This window comes from Chlorocebus sabaeus, chromosome 22 (genome assembly GCF_047675955.1).
Source record: "Chlorocebus sabaeus isolate Y175 chromosome 22, mChlSab1.0.hap1, whole genome shotgun sequence".
Lineage (NCBI taxonomy): Eukaryota > Metazoa > Chordata > Mammalia > Primates > Cercopithecidae > Chlorocebus > Chlorocebus sabaeus.
The window spans coordinates 90,072,441-90,089,050 of record NC_132925.1 but is presented as its reverse complement, the minus strand read 5'-3'; the positions used below and the strand labels follow the sequence as shown (position 1 = coordinate 90,089,050).

Here is a 16,610-nt window from a genome sequence, read left to right as displayed (position 1 = left end):
TGGGGCAGAAGCAGAAAAGGGGTCTCTAGTGTGAGCCCTAGGAGCCCTGGTCTGAGACCTCTGTGGCCCAGCAACACACATCCGTGGGGGGCAGGGAGGGGAGGAGCTTCCTCTGTGGTTCACCCTGCAGCAAACAAATGTTTGCACCCTGCCCTGGGACCTGCAGCCACAGAGCCAACAGCTCCCTGGCAAAGGAAAACAGACAAGATGGAACACAGTGGGTGGAGACCCCTTGGCTTTCACTTCCTTCCTAGTGCTATGAGCAACTGCTGTGGTGCAGCAGCCAGCTGGCCCTGCACCCTGACTCCCTGGCACTGGTCACAAAGCGTGGCAGTTGGTCAGGGGCAGAATGGTTTGTCTTGGTAAATCACAGCAGGGGGTGGACCCTGCTAGGGTCCACATCCGAACCTGGGCTTCTCGCAGCCCACTGATTCCAGGCTAAGCTGTACTGTGTATGTCTGGATCAGGCAGTGAGCTGTCATAGCCCCTAGCCCACCCCCTGCCTAGCCCCAGGCCTCGGTGTAGGCTTTGTCTTCAAAGACAGAGCTGTGGGTGCCCAAGGAGCTTTGACTGCTCATCAGGTGTGTGTGCTGAGATGGGTTTGAGCCCAGGTCGGGGCTCCTGCCAGGGCCTGTCATCCCCTCACAGTGAGCCTATGCCTTAGCCCCTCCACAGCCACCAGTGAATGCCTTGCCTGATGTCCCCAGATGCCAGCCTGGGTGCAGGCTGGCCTTGGGAGCCAGCTCTAGAGCCTGCTACCCAAGCCCACCCAACCTGCTGACATGCCTGCCTCTGGAGCCCCCACTCCTAGCCAACACGTCTCAATTCCCACCCTTGCAGGCTATGAAGAGACCCTGACCCGCCTGGCTGCCATTCTCGCCAAACACTTTGCTGACACACGCATCGTGGGCACTGGTGAGGGGCCCTACAGAGGGTACAAGGGGAAGTGGATGGGATGGCACCTCTGGTTGGCTTTCTTCTATGAAAAATGTGGCCAGGTGGGCATGAGACATGGGTCCAGGGCTCATGCCAAGCCCCTACTGAGGCGCGGCGTCTCCCCGCAGACATCCGAGACTCGCTGATGCAGGCCCTGGCCAGCTACGTGTGCTACCCACACTCCCTGCGGGCTGTGGAGCGAATCCCTGAGGAGCAGTGAGTGGGGCCTGGGGGGCACACACCCTGGCCATGAGCACCGTGCCCAGCCTCACCCCATGTCTCTCCCCTCCTTGCCCTCACAGGCGTATCGCCATGGTGAGGAACCTCCTGGCACCCTATGAGCAGCGGCCCTGGGCCCAGACCAACTGGATCCTGGTGCGGCTCTGGAGGGTAAGCCTGACTCCAAGGGGAGGTGGCTGAGACTGGCTGAAGGGAGAGGGTGCCCTGTCCCATTGACCTGAGCACCGACCCCCACCTCCACAGGGCTGTGGCTTCGGGTACCGCTATACACGGCTGCCACATCTGCTGAAAACCAAACTTGAGGATGCCAATTTGCCCAGCCTCCAGAGTGAGTATCTGGGTTGGCGGAGTCCTGAGCAAGGCAGGCGGGGGTGCTTACCCCCTACCCATGGGTTCTTTCAGACTCTCCACTTCTTCCAGCCCCTCTCTGGTTCCCCCATTGGGTCCCAGACTCCCTACCTGTCCCGTGGGGTTTCCACTTTGCTTGCTTCCTTCCATCCCAAGGATGCTCGGGCTGGGACTCCCCCTCCGCCACCTTGCCCACAGTCCTACATGTGCCCTTTGGGCCTGGACGCTCTACATGGGTCATGGTGAGAGGCGGCACCATCTTCCTGGCCTGCCGCAGCTCATGCAGACTGAATACTCTGTCCCTTGCCCTCGAAGCTAGCTCCCTGACCTCCAGCCTTGTCCCAGCACCATGTCCTTCTGCTTCTTTTTTGCTCTCTGCTGGTGCCAGACCCTGGCCTTGGCTTAGGCCTTGGACACCTGAGTCCAGTGGGAGCACAGATTGGAGGTTGGCCAGGTGCCCAGAGGGTATTCATGGGGGTCCCTGGAGGAAGGGACATTTAGTTGGTAGCAGAGGCTGTGCCCTCTCTCCAGAGTCCAGCGAAGTATCATGAACCCGAGGATTTTACCCTAGGCCTGGCCCTTGCAGAGTGCCTACCACACACTATCTTCACCCTTCGTGGTGGCTCTCATGTAGTCTGTTTCTGCCCTTGTGGGCAGTGTTTTGATCTGAAGGGTGTCCCCAGAGAGGCTGAGTGTCTTGTGCTAAGTCACACAGCAAGTCTTTTCCAGTTGCTGTGGTCCTGCCTCCAGGGTGGAACTGAGCTGCAAGTGGAGAGCAGCAGTGGGGCCAGGCCCGTCCTGCTGCTGCGGGAACTATTGATTTGCATCAAGCTGGTGGGGAGGTGTGCCGGGCCAGTTGCAGCTGAGGGCTCCGGTTACTGCTGCCTGCCAGCCCAGACTTGGCGCCCACCACTTCGGCCATATGCCAAGGCCAGGCCAAGGGCAGCAGAGGACAGTAGAGGACAGCAGGTTTGCAGCAGGGCTCAGAGTAGGCTCTTGGAGGAGCTGGCCTTGGTGCTGGTGGGGAAACGTCTAAGCCGCCCTGTCTAGGTCTGACCCTATCTGAAGGGTATGTGACCCAGAACTTGCTGAGGGTCAGGCTCTGGCTGTGTGGCTGCTTCAGGCCTGGGGTGGATGGTGTGGTGTCAGAGCAGGAAACAACTGCAGCCTGGAGTTTGCCTACTAGAAGGAGGGGACAGATTCTGTCCTAACTACAAGGCAGCTGTCCCCTGTCCCCTGCTTTCATGACCTGAGCATTCCTAGGGAGCCGTCTTTCTGTCCTTATACCAAAGTCTCAATGGGTGAGGACAGAGGCAAACAGGCAGAGGCCACTGCAGTGGAGTCCCTGATGATGCCATCTCCTGTCCCCCTGCAGAGCCCTGCCCCTCCACCCTGCTGCAGCAGCACATGGCGGACCTCCTGCAGCAGGGTCCTGATGTGGCGCCCAGCTTCCTCAACAGTGTCCTCAATCAGCTCAACTGGGCCTTCTCTGAATTCATTGGCATGATCCAGGAGGTGGGCTGTGGTGGGGCCTCGTGGGTTAGGGTGGTGCAGGGGATGAGGCCTGGTCCCGGGCTAGAGCCAGGTGCTGACCGCTGCATGTCCACGTGTTGGTGGATCAGATCCAGCAGGCTGCTGAGCGCCTGGAGCGGAACTTTGTGGATAGCCGGCAGCTCAAGGTATGTGCCACCTGCTTTGACCTCTCAGTCAGCCTGCTGCGTGTCTTGGAGATGACTATCACACTGGTGCCTGAGATATTCCTTGACTGGACCCGGCCTACCTCCGAGATGCTGTTGCGGCGTCTTGCACAGGTGTGGCCATCTGGGCAGCAAGGGTGGGACCCTCGGAATGTCCCTTTCATCAGTGGTGGCGCTCCCCATCCACCAATGGACTCCTGCTCCCCTCACAGCTGCTAAACCAGGTGCTGAACCGAGTGACAGCTGAGAGGAACCTGTTTGATCGTGTGGTCACCCTACGGCTGCCTGGTGAGGACCTAGATGCCCTGCACCCCAACACACTACAGGCCTTGGCTCCTCTGCTAGGAACAGTGATGCCCAATTCCACATTCTGCCCCTGGACAGCCAGGCTTGGCGCTCTGCAGCCTTGGCTCACCCTTCTGTAGGGAGGGCAGTGGGCAGGGTGGACCATCTCAGGCCCGGAGTCCTTGCAGCAGGAGCGTGTGGGTGGCTCATGTCCTCCTTCCCCTTCCCCTCAGGCCTAGAGAGCGTGGACCACTACCCCATTCTGGTGGCAGTGACGGGCATCCTGGTGCAGCTCCTGGTGCGTGGCCCAGCCTCAGAGTGAGTGTTTGGGACCGTGGGCCCCTGTGGGAGCTGGGTGTGTCTGGTGAGAAGGGGCTGGACAGGGCCTCCTGGTACCTCAGTTTCCTCATCTGGGAAATGGACCTCAGTATCAGGTTTTGAGGCAGAGTAGGTAGTGAGGTGTGAACGGCCTAAATAGGGGTCAGAGGGAGCTTCTCTAAGTAGGAGAATCTGGGACCCCAGCAGGACAGGTAGCCCTGGCCCACAGAGCCACTGGTTTGTGGCCATGCCTCAGGCCAGGCATGGGAGGCAGGACTCCAGAAGGTGTGTCATCCTGTGGTGGACAGGGCCAGGCCGCCGGGAGAGCTGAACACATACAGGACCGCCATTGTCTGCAAAGGCTCCAGCAATAAGCACGTGCTGCCTTTATTAAGAAACTCTGGAGCAGTGGGGTCCAGGATGGCCATGGGGGCCCCCAGCTCGGCCCTACACATGAAGGGCTCCCAGACACCCATTCCCTGCCCTCCCGCAGTGGGAGCAGTGAGATGCATGTGAAGCCAGGGCGCCGCCTCAGCCATTAGGCTGAGACCAGTGCCAGCCCTTAAGAGGCCCCTGCTCTCGAGGGACATGGAGTTCCGGCTCGGCCCTCCCAACTTGGCCATGCTCTCCAGGCTTTTTGGGCTTTTTACTGCTGAAAAGCAGGGGCACAGGCCATGATCCCCTTCACTGTGTCTTGTGAGCCCACAGAATGGGCTCTGCCTTCAGAACAACAGCTGGATGCCCCGGGCCAGAGAGAGCAGGGCCTCTGACTGGGGCTTAGGCCAGCCCCCCCAGGAGTCTCTTGAGGAGCCTTTCCTGCCTAGTGCCTGCCCACCGGACTCTTCGTGAATCTGTGAAGCTTTCAGGCGGTTGGGAGGGAGTCCCATTTCACCAGAGGGCGGGCTTGTTTCCTCTTTCTGTCCTGGGGTGTGGGCAACATCTTCCTTCAGAGCCGTCATCTTTTCCTTGTGGGCCCACTCCCACCCCCTTGGGAAGGGGAGATGACCCTGCGTCAGCTCTTCAGCACCACTCTTGGAGAGCTGCCTCTGCCCCTGAGGGTGGACGGGGGCTCTGCTACAGGGGTTCTTCCACAGGCTGTAGAAGAACACAGCTACTTCCACGGCTGTGCTGTGTTGAAAGCCACAGGGGCCTGGGTCTCTCAGGCTCACAGGGCATTTGGGCACTAGGAAGTCCCCGGGAAAGCAGGCACTAGCACAGCTTGCAGGGCCTGGGGCCTTTGGGTCCTGTGCAGGGGCAGAGCAGAGGGCAGGTTGGGGACTACGACACCTGTCTCTACCAGTGAGTGAGAAAGCCCATTGTGTTTCGAGGCCCATACAGGAAGCTGGGGGGCCAGGCACAGTGCTTCCCACCAGCCAGTTCTCTGGACCGAAGCAGACAGCAGGGCGAGCAGCAAGAGGGTGGGGGCCCTGGGCAGTCTAGGTCGTCATGGGACCCTCGGAGCCTATGGAGCTAGCGGACTCAGAGCCAGCCTTCAGCTGCAAGCCTCCAGGGTTGCAGAGATCAAATTCCTCAGCTACTGCCAGCTGCACGCGGCCATTGAGGCCCCTCCGGCCTGGCTCCAGAAAGACTACGTGCTTGTGGACGCTGGCCTTGCGGCTGGGTGCGTCTGGCGGTGTGGTGCTGAGTACTGAGGACTGTGCGCTCAGCTCGTGGAGCGGGCTGGGTGTTCGGGGCCAGCGGCGGCAGCGGCAGGCACGGCGGCAGCAGCAGCAGGGTGGAGCGAACAGGTAGAGCAGCACGAGCACCAGGCCCACAGCGCAGCCCAGCAGTGTGGTGAAGCCTGTGTTGAAAGCCTCGGGCTCTGGGCGCGGGAAGTGAACGCTCACGTTGTACTCGTGCGTCTGGTTGTGGTGCAGGCGGGGCCCAGTGGCCATGCACACGAAGAGTCCGGCATGCTGCTCCTGCACGTTGCCTATGGCCAAGCTGCCGTCGGCCAGCACAGCGATGCTGCCATCGCGGGATCCTGGCGCCCTGAGAAGCTCCTGCTGCGGCGAAACCCAGGCAATGCGCATGGCCGGGACGCTGGTGTTGCAGTAAAGCCTTAAGGACCGACCCACCAACGCGTACAGGTGCTCTTCCGGCCGCTCTAGGCCAAGAGCTGGGGCCGATGAGCAGTTCTCAAAGACGCGGCTGTGCTGGAAGAAGCGCACACGGGACGCGGGTACCTTGAAGGCCAGGCATATGTACTCGCGCGCAAAATCGCGCACGGCGCTCAGGCCCCGCTGGTGCCAGCGCTGTAGCAGGTGGTAGAGGCGGCAGTCGCAGGGTAATGGGTTGTTGTGCAAGTAGAGGCCGTTCTTGAGGAAGGCCGGCAGCGCGGCCAGCTCAGGTACAGAGATGTGTCCCAGCCGGTTGGAGGAGAGGTCCAGAATAAGCAGGTGGGTGGCGCTCAGACCGTGCAGGTGGTCGAAAGAGAACGAGGCAAGTTCGTTGCAGCCCAGGTAGAGATGGCTGAGCGCGCTCAGGCCGTGGAAGGCATGCTCGTCCAAGTGCACCAAGCGGTTATTGAACAGAAGCAGCTTCTCCAGCGCCCCCAGCCCGTCGAGGTCGTGGCGGCCAAGGGCCCGCAACGCGTTAGATGATAGATCGAGCAGCCTCAGGCCGCTGGCGTTGGCGAAGACGCCGCGACCCAGCGCTTCTAGTTCGTTGTGGCCTAGATGTAGGGCGCGCAGCTGGAAGAGGGGCGCCAACCAGCCGGGGCGCAGGCGCTGGAGCGCATTGTGGCTCAGGTCGAGGTCCGCAGTAGCGGCGGGTAACTCGACCGGCACATCCTGCAGCCCTAGGCCAGTGCAGCTTAGCAGGTCGGCAGCGCAGATACATTTGTGGGGGCAGTTGTGGGGCGTACGGGGCGGGAAACCCTCGGAGTCCGGGGTGCCTAACCCAACGCACAGCATGCAGAGCAGTGCCCCCAGCAGCATCAGCCAGGTCATGGCGGCGACCACCAGGGACAGGACAGAGCAGCTCTGTGCAGGTCGCAGTTCCAGGACTCACCCACTTCTGCTCTAGTGCGACATGGGTGGCACCGGATGGCCCTTGCCGAGGAGGCACGGCGGGTTCTGGCCGGCCGACGGCCCCTACTCTGCGGTTCCCAGGTTGTGAGGCGGGGCCGCACTCCTCTGCGTGCTCCCTTCGGCTTCCCGAGCCCTCTCCAAGCGAGTTCCTGATCGGCTCCTAAATACTCCCCCCAGGGGCGGGGCTCGGGCTCCTATTGGCTCCCGTTTGAGGAGGCGGGGCGGCTGCATCCCCTAGTGCCCAATGGCCCCGCATGACCGCCAGATGAGTGAGCCCAACCCCAAAGCCCCAGTCTGCGTTTGGCTGGCAGCTCTCCGCCGCTCCTTTTTCCTCGAGGAGTAAAAGGGGGAGTCTGGAAGAATGTCTCCAAGCTGCTGTTAGTGTTTATTTGAAATGACTTATTTGAGTGATACATTATGGGGCAGATGGACTCTATCTTAAGGTGGCTCCCCTGAGCCCTCTTAAAGTGGTACCCCAGGCGGGGTGCGGTGGCTCACGCCTGTAATCCCAGCACTTTTGGAAGCCGAGGCGGGTGAATCACCTGAGGTCAGGAATTCGAGACCACCCTGGCCAACCTGGTGAAACCTCGTCTGTACTAAAAATACAACAATTAGCCGGGCGTAGTGGTGGGCGCCTGTAATACCAGCTACTCCGGGGGCTGAGGCAGGAGAATCACTTGAACCCAGGAGGTAGAAGTTGCAGTGAGCCTAGATTGCGCCATCGCACTCCAGGGCAACAGAGCCAGACTCCATCTCAGACCCCAGGCTGTGTGGCACCTTACTAGAATACAGGACTTGGGGCTTGGGAAGGAGGGACACGGAAAGGATGCAGGGGGGCGGTGATTATGTACAAGCCGTGGCACTCCTCATTGGCAATCCCAATAGAGACTACTTTTAGCCAGGCCCCAAGCCTTCTGACTGCCCTTGCACCATCCCCTACCTAGGAGAGAGCGAGCCACATCAGTACTCCTGGCAGATCCCTGCTTCCAGCTACGCTCAATATGCTATCTCCTGGGACAGCCAGAGCCCCCAGCACCTGGCACTGCCCTGCCAGCCCCTGACCGGAAGCGCTTCTCCCTGCAGAGCTGTGAGTGGGCTGGTGGGGTGGGTCAGGGAGATCTGGGGCTGGATCAGGTCAGGAACCTTAAGAACAGCAAAGTCCTAGGCTGGGAATATTTAAAAGTCATGACATCCTCATCTACCTCTGACTTGACACTACCTACCACTCCCCAGATGCGGATTATATCAGTGCCGATGAGCTGGCCCAAGTGGAACAGATGCTGGCACACCTGACCTCTGCATCTGCCCAGGCAGCAGCTGCCTCTCTGGTGAGTGGGACCATGGTGCACAGGTCCATGCCACTTGAATATGTGTGCACTCCTACATAGGCACAGCGGACATCCACACAGCCAGGCATCCAACTCCAGCCCACCCTTCACTCTCCTCCCTGCAGCCCACCAGTGAGGAGGACCTCTGCCCCATCTGCTATGCCCACCCCATCTCTGCTGTGTTCCAGCCCTGTGGCCACAAGTCGTGCAAGTAAGTGGTCCCCACAGCTTGGTAGTGGGGAGAGCAGTAGATACATGCAGGGCAGTCCTCATCCCCTCCCCTGTTGTAGAGCCTGCATCAACCAGCACCTGATGAACAACAAAGACTGCTTCTTCTGCAAAGCCACCATCGTGTCTGTAGAGGACTGGGAGAAGGGAGCCAATACGAGTACTACCTCCTCAGCTGCCTAGCCCTCACAGCCTGTGCCATCCTGGAACCTCCACCCTTGAACCCAGAGCCAGGCTGGGCCCTATTTATGAGCTCCCTTTGCCCTTCTCCTGTATCTGCCCCCCCCCCCCCCCCCCCGCCACCACCACCACATCCAACCTCCTTGCCTGCCTGTATTCTCATTGGTGGGAGCCCAGCCATGGCCCTAATTGTGCCTGAGCTTGACTCTCAGTCAGGGCCACAGTCAGCATTAAATTATTATTCCATACAGCCCTGGCCCTGGCCCTTCTTGAGGGAGTGGGGTTTGTGGGGTGTGCCCAGCAGGGATCCTGCCAGATGATGTCCACATGAGAAGGCAGGTGTCCAACAGCTTCAGCTTCACCCAGTGCCCCCCAGACAGATAACAAGTCCAGGGTCTTCTGATGTGTCAGGCCAGCACTCTCCCCTTGCTGATGGGAAAACCGGGGCTCGGCCAGCCCCACTGCATCCCCTTACATGATGATACGAGGCTCTGGCACTGATTCGCCAATAGACTTGTGGGGCAGCACGCTGGCTCCGTTGAGGTAGAGCTCATCGTTAACTATGACGTCCTCACCCAGCACTGTCACGTTCTCCATGCGAACCTCCAGGAGAGGATAGGCCTTGTCAGGGAGACAGGCACACTCCCTGCCCCTCTCCCCACCTGGCCCAGCCCACAGGCTTACCCACTGGCCCACACGGCAGCGCCAGCCCACAATGCAGGACTCAAGCCATGAATGGGAGCGGATCCGGGCATCCCGCAGCACCGTGCACCGCCGGATACACACACCATCTTCGACCACCACGCCAGGTCCCAGGCTCACATTGGGGCCAATGCTGCAGTTCTGGCCGATGCGGGCACTTGGGTCCTGAGAGTGGTGGGAAAAATACAAGTGGGCCACTTGTCTCCCAAGACTGAGGGGGTTAATGATGGGCTGGGCAAGGGCCTCACCACCAGCACGTTGCCCACAATGCCAGGGCCTGAGTACAACCGCTCAGGCTGCTTCTGCCTCAGTGACTGCAGGAAGAGGCACATGCCAGTGAGGAAGTCCTTGGGCTGCCCAATGTCCATCCAGAAGCCTGTAGGGAGGGATGTATCAGGGCCCTCAGCCCAGCCAAAGACCACCCCCACCCTGTGGCCTCCCTGCCTCACCCTGCAACTCCATGGCATATAGCTGCCCCTCCTTGGCCATAATGGGGAAGACCTCCTTCTCAATGGACGTAGGCTGCAGCTGTGGGAGTGGGTAGCTTGTGAGCAGGGTCATGGCGGTGATGGCCTGCCCCACCACAGCCCACCGACAGCTGTCTCCTACTACACACCTGGATGCGCCGCAGCACCGCAGGGCTCAGGATGTACATGCCTGCGTTGATCTTATTGGACACAAACACCTGTGGCTTCTCCACAAACCGATGAATTCGGCCTGTGTCAGCCTCACACACCACCACACCGTACTTGGAGGGTTCCTCCACCTTGGTTACCTGAATGCAAGGAAGGGGACCTCGGACCTAGTCCAGTGTTCCTGAGCCTTGATATACGTGCCGTTCCAGATCTCAGAGACTCTGCCCCAAGTGCTTAAAGATACATACTGCACAGCTCTGTACCCATAACATCCGAAGGCAGATGAAGGCTAGGGGGCAGGGGGGGCTGGGCATGGAGGGTGGAAGTGTCAAGAGAAACAAGACCTGGCGCCTTACCAGGATGGAGCCCTCCTGGCCATGGTGCCGGTGGAACTGCACCATGGCTTGGAAGGGGAAATCGCAGATCACGTCACTGTTGAGGACGAAGAAAGGGTCTGCAGTCTCAGAGAGCAGGTCACGGGCCAGCGCCAGGGGCCCAGCTGGGGGAAAGGGACAGGTCACAACCTTGCTGGAGGTCTGAGTCCCTGGATTCAGGCTCAGCAGGCCCAATGCAGGCTGGGTCTTACCCTTTTCCTGGCCTTAAACCCTCCCCAAGGGACCTTTCTCTACTCACCTGTCCCCAAAGGCTCCTCTTCATGGGACATGGAGATTCGGATTCCCAGCTGGAAGGAAGAGGACCCCCAGTCAGGTTCTACCAGGATGGGAAGTTGGGTGGGGACGGAGGATAAGGGCCAAGAGTCCGTGCCTCACCCTCTGCTCCTGTGCCTTCATTTCCTTCTCCAGCACCTGTGACATGTAGCTCACGGCCAGGATCACGTGGTCCACGCCTGCCTGTCAGAACGCAGGCCAACGGGCGGGCTCAGTCAGAAAGTACAGGAGCCCCTGACCCCCTAGTCACTGGCCATCCCTAGTCCTGCCAGATCCGAAAGCGACTCCGATCCTGACCCAGGGTCTTACCGCAGCTAGCGCCTCCACTTGGTGCAGCAAGATGGGCTTATTGCAGAAGTCCACCAGTGGCTTCGGGGTGCTCAGTGTCAGCGGCCGTAGCCGCGTCCCATAGCCCCCCACTAAGATCAGTGCCTTCATCGCGCCTGCGGACGTTGAGGGGGTGTCCCGGGCTCTGAGGTGCCTGCAGCCCGTCTAGTCGGTCCCTGCAGCGCACTCCCAACGCCGTGCCCGGCCCCGCGCCCTTCACCAACCCGTCTGACCGACTCTGGCTCCACCTCGTCCTCCCGGTCGCCCTGACGCCGGATCCAGGGCCGCCACAATCCAGAACGCGACGCCGGGTGGACGGCTGCTGGCCACGAACTCAGGGCGGACCCGGCGCGGACAGTGACGCGAGCACCGCGGGCCAATCGGCTGCCGCGTACGTGGCACGGCCGCCGGCGACGGAGCGTTTGGTCGCAGCGCTGCGACACACGTAGCCAATGAGCGCCCGAGTACGCCGGGCTGCCATGGAGACCCGGGCCGGGACCCGCGGGTCAGCTGGCCATTGGCGGATCCAAAGGCGGAACTGGCGCCAAGGGTGAGGCCTAGTTCCCTGCTTCGCACGGTCCAGCAGCCGCCGGCCCCGCCCCACCCCGCGGCCCGCCCCCACGGCCCGCCTCTTGGCCCAGCCCCGAGGGAGGGTGATCAGGGAAGGCTCCCGGACCACGGGATTTTCACAAAGACAGACTCGCCTCCGTTTCTAGCGGCTTTATTTTTGACATACACGACCTCAGACACAAGCGGGGCGGGCAGCGCTAGGTGTACAGAAAGGAGCGGGCTCGGACCGAGCACCCCTCACGCAAGGTCCAAAGCAAACACAACTGCGGCGGGAGCCACGGGTTAGTGTCCGGGCGCAGACCTCGGGCGGTGGGGACAGGCTTAGCTTCCAAGAAGAGGAGCAGAGAGCGATTCCCAGAACGCGGGGGCTTACAGTTCCCCGAGAAGCAAAAGAACCAGGTCCTTCCCAGGGTTGTCCATTTTTTTTCTCATTAAAATATTTTTTAAGTCAGCACAAACATAACCAAATTGTACAGCTTTAAAGTTCAAAGCAATCTGCATCTAGGGAACGTGCATGTAGTCAGGAGTGAGCGCGTGAACAGCAGCTACGGAACTAGCACAGGCGCCAGGCCCCATGATGGGAATCCCCACGCCCATTGCACAGGCCCAGAGAGGGAAGGGTGGGGGTCCCTAGCAATTTGCTACACTGGTCCCCTTCCTCTTTTAAGCACCACCCGTCCCACCCCACCCTCAGGGGCTGGTGTCAGCTTGGCCCAGGGAAGCACTATAGAGAGGGGTCACCCGAGCACCCCAACCCATGATCCCATGTTGCACTTTGGTCCCAAGTTGGGGCTAAGGCAGGGTCTGGCAGGGAGAGGGCTCTGGCATGGGGCAGGGAGAAAGCAGTGGCAGACAGTATGCACACACACTTGCCCACTACCATTAAATAACAGGGCTGGGTCTCTAGGTGTCCAAAGTGCTGAAAAGAGGGGCCCTGCTCTAGGGGAGCAGCAGCAAATCCCAGGCCTTCCCACTCTTTGTAGTGCCAGGAAAATACTGAATGTAAGTGGATGAAGCCTTTGCTCGCTGTGAGGAGCAGCAGAATGTGGCAGCCTCTCCTCCCAGAATCTAGGAACCTGGGAGGCACAGGACATCCCCAAAAGGTCCCAAACAGCTCCAGACCCTATGTCTTACCCTCCACCCTACCAGGGAATGACTAAGTCTACACTAATGAAGGGCTACTGCCCCCATGGCTGAAGCCACAGAATGGTACAGGAGAGAAAACCGTAATTTCTGACCAGAAACAGCCAAGCTGTCCCTCCCAGCCCCAAAGAATGGGAACCTGCCCACCAGTGGCACCAGAGCCGGGGGCTAGGAGAGATGGCATCCATCAAGGAGCCCTTAAGAAGCTGCATCTCTAAGGACCAGGAAATGAGTCCATCAGTTACCAAGGCCTCTCACAGCTGGCAGGCTTACCTTTAATGCCAAACAGGCACTTGCCTAAAGTGACAATGAACAGTGGCCCTAGGCTCAAAGGAGAGGGTGCTAACCCTGGCAATGGCTGAAATCAGTGTCATGTCCTGGCCATCTGTTTTAGAAGCAGCAGGTCTGTGCCATTAAGGGCTGGCAGCCAAAATGACTAAAACCATGAGAAAGGAAGGGTCACTCCTCAAGCCCTCACTGTCCTACTGTCAGTATTGAGGGCCATATTCTAGGCCCACAGAAAGGGTGCTGGGTCAACAGGGAAACACCACCAGTTTATTCTGCTATCAGGTCTTTATAAAAAGGCAACACCTGTGGAGGAAGGGCATGAGGCAAAAGCTCACCTCAGAAGTGGGAGTGTTCTGCTGAGGAAAGCATGAAGGAATGAGTATATACTAATGAACAAGGCTACACCCCAGAGGAAGGATCCCGAGGGACAGGGGCTGGCAGCTGGACACAAGGACAAACTGATGGACCCAGGACTGATCAGACAAAGCTCTCATTAGCAGAATGTGGGCACCTGCACCCAGAGCCCATACCATGTCCCTGTGAGCAAAAAAGCTTAAAGTTCTCCCTCTAGGCCCAGGGCCAAGAGGGCCTCACAAAGAGCTGCCGCCTTGAACTTGGCCTGGGGAAATGAGACCCTGAGCGGACCACAGCCCTTGAGCCCTGGGAGGAGCAGCCCATCCAGCAGCGGCACAGCTGCCGAAACTTAAAGAAGACGACTCCCACCCATAGCACAAGAACTGCAAATACTGTCTAGGCGAGAGCCACCAGAGGCCCTGAGGCCTGCTAGGACACCGACTATCCCCCACTTCAGTGGGGTAGGAGGGAGTGGTCTTCTTAGGCAAGGGAACTTGGTGAGAGAGGCTGGCTGTTTCAGGAATAGGACAGGTGCCAACCTGTCGCGTGCCAACAGGTACCTGGGAAACCCAGGGCCTGCCCTCTGCCTTAAGTTGGCCTCAGCCCAGCTTCATTAATCTAGCCCCATACTAAGATCAGACCCAAGGATGGGTCCAGCTTTGTGCAGTAAGCCCTGTGGTGCCCTGAGGGCACCTATTAAAGAGCTAGCTGACACCCACAGCATAAGACCAGAAAGCCCCCAAGAAATGGGCACCCAAAGCCCTCTACTTCTGGGGAACAAGGGAAGAGTGGGCATGGAGGGGCCCTGCACCAGCCCAGGGCTTTATCCTACAATCAACAGGGCCCTGCAGCCACAGACCTCAAAGATCTAGACAAGAGAAACCAATGTCCAAGGGCACCCTGTCCCTGCTGCCAAGCCCACCAGGGGCACCTCTTCCTTCCTAAGGCAGCCTGGACACACCAATCAGAGCCACAAAGCTGAGGAGCCTGGCTGAGAGGGCGTGTGGTCTACCCTCCTTCACTTTATATATATGGATTCCAGGCTACAGCTAAAAACATTTCTTTTAGTTTACACCAAAGAGAAATATAACCCTTTAAAATCAAGTCTGTGTGTCCTCACGGCAAGTTCAGAACAATGGTCCCTGCCTGCGGGTGCAGAGGAAGGGGTTCTGGGGGCCCAGAACAGGGCCTACTGGTTCTCGTCCCGCATCTGTTCCATGATGCTGATGAGGTTCTCCAGGCCAAACACGTAGCCTCTGTCCGGCCCATCATGCACGGTGGGGTCATCCCGGAAGCCCTTGAACGTGCTGTGTGCAAAGTCAATCATGCGGACATCCACCTTGGGCTGAGAGGAGGGACCCGCCTCGGGGCTGGTGTTGCTGGGGCTGGTGCTGGGGCCACAGGATGACGCCACCTCAGGGAGCACCATGTCCAGGTGCTTGAGACGCATCTCAGACCGGCGGTCCAGGCAGGACTCAGCCCGGCACTCCTTGCCATCATAGATGACAAGCAGGGAACTGGAGTAGAAGCGGTAGGAGGCCTGCCGCTCCAGCACAGCTTTCAGGCCTCGCAGTTTGCTCAGGATAGGCTCAAACAGGTCACGTCGCAGGTCCAGGCCATTGTGCAGATATTGATACAGGGCATTGCGGAAGCCTTCAATGGAGAGCCCACGGCCATAGTACTTGTTCCTGCAGAGGTAATGCCCTGTGTCCAGCTGGTACACCTGAAACCCCAGGAGACAGACAGGGTGAATGCCAGGGAAGTCTGAAGAGCTCACAGTGCCCTGGGCAAGCACTGTCTGAAAGCACTTTGACCAACCTGAGTTTTTCTGCTCCCCTATCTAAGTGGAACTGGGCAGGCCACATTCACCCTGGGTTTTCCCATTGCAGAACCAAGAGAAAGCAATACCAGGCCTATGGGTTCCCTGCCACCAGCTTTGGAGCCCTCCTCCAACATCAGAACATCTTGTTGACAGGCAAGAGTCTTACGTGTCCCAATGTCAAGGCAGTAGGCTCTCACAGTGGTCTTGCACCTGAGGCCCATAGCAAGGTCAACAGGTAAGGACAGAAGGGCTCAGGACGACACACTTGGCATAGATGGCACGCAGGTATGAGCACAACCCAAATCATGCAAGTGGCAGCACCTAGGCTCTGAGCAGAGGTAACTCACCTGCATGCCACAGACCCTGACGCCCAGCGTGGCTGATGTGCTCTGCTCACATTTCCGCATCTGCCGGGCTGCCTTCTCAGCTGATGCGTCATCGCCATGCTGCCGCGTGCCCATCTTCAGGTCCAACACACAGGGGTACTTGAAGTGGTGCACCACGTTCTCAAGCAGGAGGAACTCTGGGCCACGGTCAAGAAGAATGACAACCACACTCACCATCAGCCCCAGCCAGGAAAGCACAACCCAGTTTTTCTATAAAAGGGCGCTTTTACCTAATGCAGTATGTACTTGTCTCAGAAACTCTCAAATGTGGGTTTCACACCACTGGCTTATTACTTCTTTTTTTTTTTTTTTTTTTTTTTTTTTTTTTTTTTTTTTGAGACGGAGTCTTGCTCTGTTGCCCGGGCTGGAGTGCAGTGACCGGATCTCGGCTCACTGCAAGCTCCGCCTCCCGGGTTCACGCCATTCTCCTGCCTCAGCCTCCCGAGTAGCTGGGACTACAGGCGCCCGCCACCTCGCCCGGCTAGTTTTTTGTATTTTTTAGTAGAGACGGGGTTTCACCGTGTTAGCCAGGATGGTCTCGATCTCCTGACCTCGTGATCCACCCGTCTCGGCCTCCCAAAGTGCTGGGATTACAGGCTTGAGCCACCGCGCCCGGCCGGCTTATTACTTCTTAACCAAAACAAACTGTGGTAAAATATACATAAAATTTACTTCAGTCATTTTTAAGTGTACAATTCAGTGGCATGAAGTGTATTTACTTTGTTGTACAACCATCACAACCATCTATCTCTAGAGCTTTTTCTTTTTTTTTTTTTTTTGAGATGGAGTCTCACTCTGTTGCCCAGGCTGGAATGCAGTGGAGTGATCTCGGCTCACTGCAACCTCTGCTTCCCAGGTTCAAGCTATTCTCCTGCCTCAGCCGCTTGAGTAGCTGAGATTACAAGTGCCCGCCACTACACCAGCTTATTTTTGTATTTTTAGTAGAGATGGTGTTTCACCATGTTGGCCAGGCTGGTCTCAAACTCCTGAACTTGTGATTCGCCTGCCTCAGTCTCCCAAAGTGCTGGGATTACAGGCGTAAGCCACCACACCTAGCTAGAACTTTTTCATCTTCCCAAAATGAAAAGAGATCCTCCCACCCTCAGCCTCTGGAACAACTAGG

At 58.6% G+C, this 16,610-nt stretch overlaps 4 protein-coding genes across 16 annotated transcripts in view; 1 reads left to right on the top strand and 3 right to left on the bottom strand.

Annotated features, from left to right (window-relative positions):
- Nucleotides 1–8,841, top strand: part of RNF123 (ring finger protein 123) — a 32,669-nt gene extending 23,828 nt beyond the window's left edge. For all 3 annotated transcript variants that reach the window (XM_007984252.3, XM_038003906.2, XM_038003905.2), the window contains exons 28-39: nt 841–915; nt 1,065–1,152; nt 1,239–1,326; nt 1,420–1,504; nt 2,900–3,039; nt 3,147–3,335; nt 3,434–3,509; nt 3,740–3,824; nt 7,801–7,943; nt 8,090–8,184; nt 8,310–8,395; nt 8,475–8,841. In XM_007984252.3, coding sequence (XP_007982443.1) covers nt 841–915; nt 1,065–1,152; nt 1,239–1,326; nt 1,420–1,504; nt 2,900–3,039; nt 3,147–3,335; nt 3,434–3,509; nt 3,740–3,824; nt 7,801–7,943; nt 8,090–8,184; nt 8,310–8,395; nt 8,475–8,595 — 1,271 coding nt within the window. In that variant the 3' untranslated portion in view covers nt 8,596–8,841. The remainder of the gene's footprint in view (nt 1–840; nt 916–1,064; nt 1,153–1,238; nt 1,327–1,419; nt 1,505–2,899; nt 3,040–3,146; nt 3,336–3,433; nt 3,510–3,739; nt 3,825–7,800; nt 7,944–8,089; nt 8,185–8,309; nt 8,396–8,474) is intronic.
- AMIGO3 (adhesion molecule with Ig like domain 3) lies at nt 4,199–7,095 on the bottom strand. Its single transcript, XM_007984248.3, has one exon. The coding sequence runs from the start codon at nt 6,773–6,775 to the stop codon at nt 5,261–5,263; it is 1,515 nt and encodes a 504-aa protein (XP_007982439.1). The 5' UTR covers nt 6,776–7,095; the 3' UTR covers nt 4,199–5,260.
- On the bottom strand, nt 7,216–11,278 carry GMPPB (GDP-mannose pyrophosphorylase B). Of its 2 annotated transcripts, XM_007984247.3 has the most exons (9): nt 10,907–11,277; nt 10,700–10,780; nt 10,563–10,611; nt 10,286–10,428; nt 9,911–10,069; nt 9,744–9,822; nt 9,543–9,670; nt 9,277–9,459; nt 7,216–9,195 (listed from the first exon to the last, which is right to left on the bottom strand). In XM_007984247.3, exons 1-9 carry the CDS (start codon nt 11,033–11,035, stop codon nt 9,064–9,066), a joined length of 1,083 nt encoding a protein of 360 aa, XP_007982438.1. In that variant the 5' UTR covers nt 11,036–11,277; the 3' UTR covers nt 7,216–9,063. The 2 variants fall into 2 exon arrangements, with proteins under 2 accessions (XP_007982438.1, XP_007982437.1); XM_007984246.3 differs by having other exon boundaries at nt 8,812–9,459; nt 10,907–11,278.
- Nucleotides 11,279–11,629: 351 nt separating this feature from the next.
- The window catches only part of IP6K1 (inositol hexakisphosphate kinase 1), a 73,688-nt gene continuing 68,707 nt past the window's right edge, over nt 11,630–16,610 (bottom strand). For all 10 annotated transcript variants that reach the window (XM_073010167.1, XM_073010165.1, XM_073010168.1 and 7 more), the window contains 2 exons: nt 15,449–15,624; nt 11,630–15,002 (listed from right to left, as the gene is read on the bottom strand). In XM_073010167.1, coding sequence (XP_072866268.1) covers nt 14,469–15,002; nt 15,449–15,624 — 710 coding nt within the window. In that variant the 3' untranslated portion in view covers nt 11,630–14,468. The remainder of the gene's footprint in view (nt 15,003–15,448; nt 15,625–16,610) is intronic.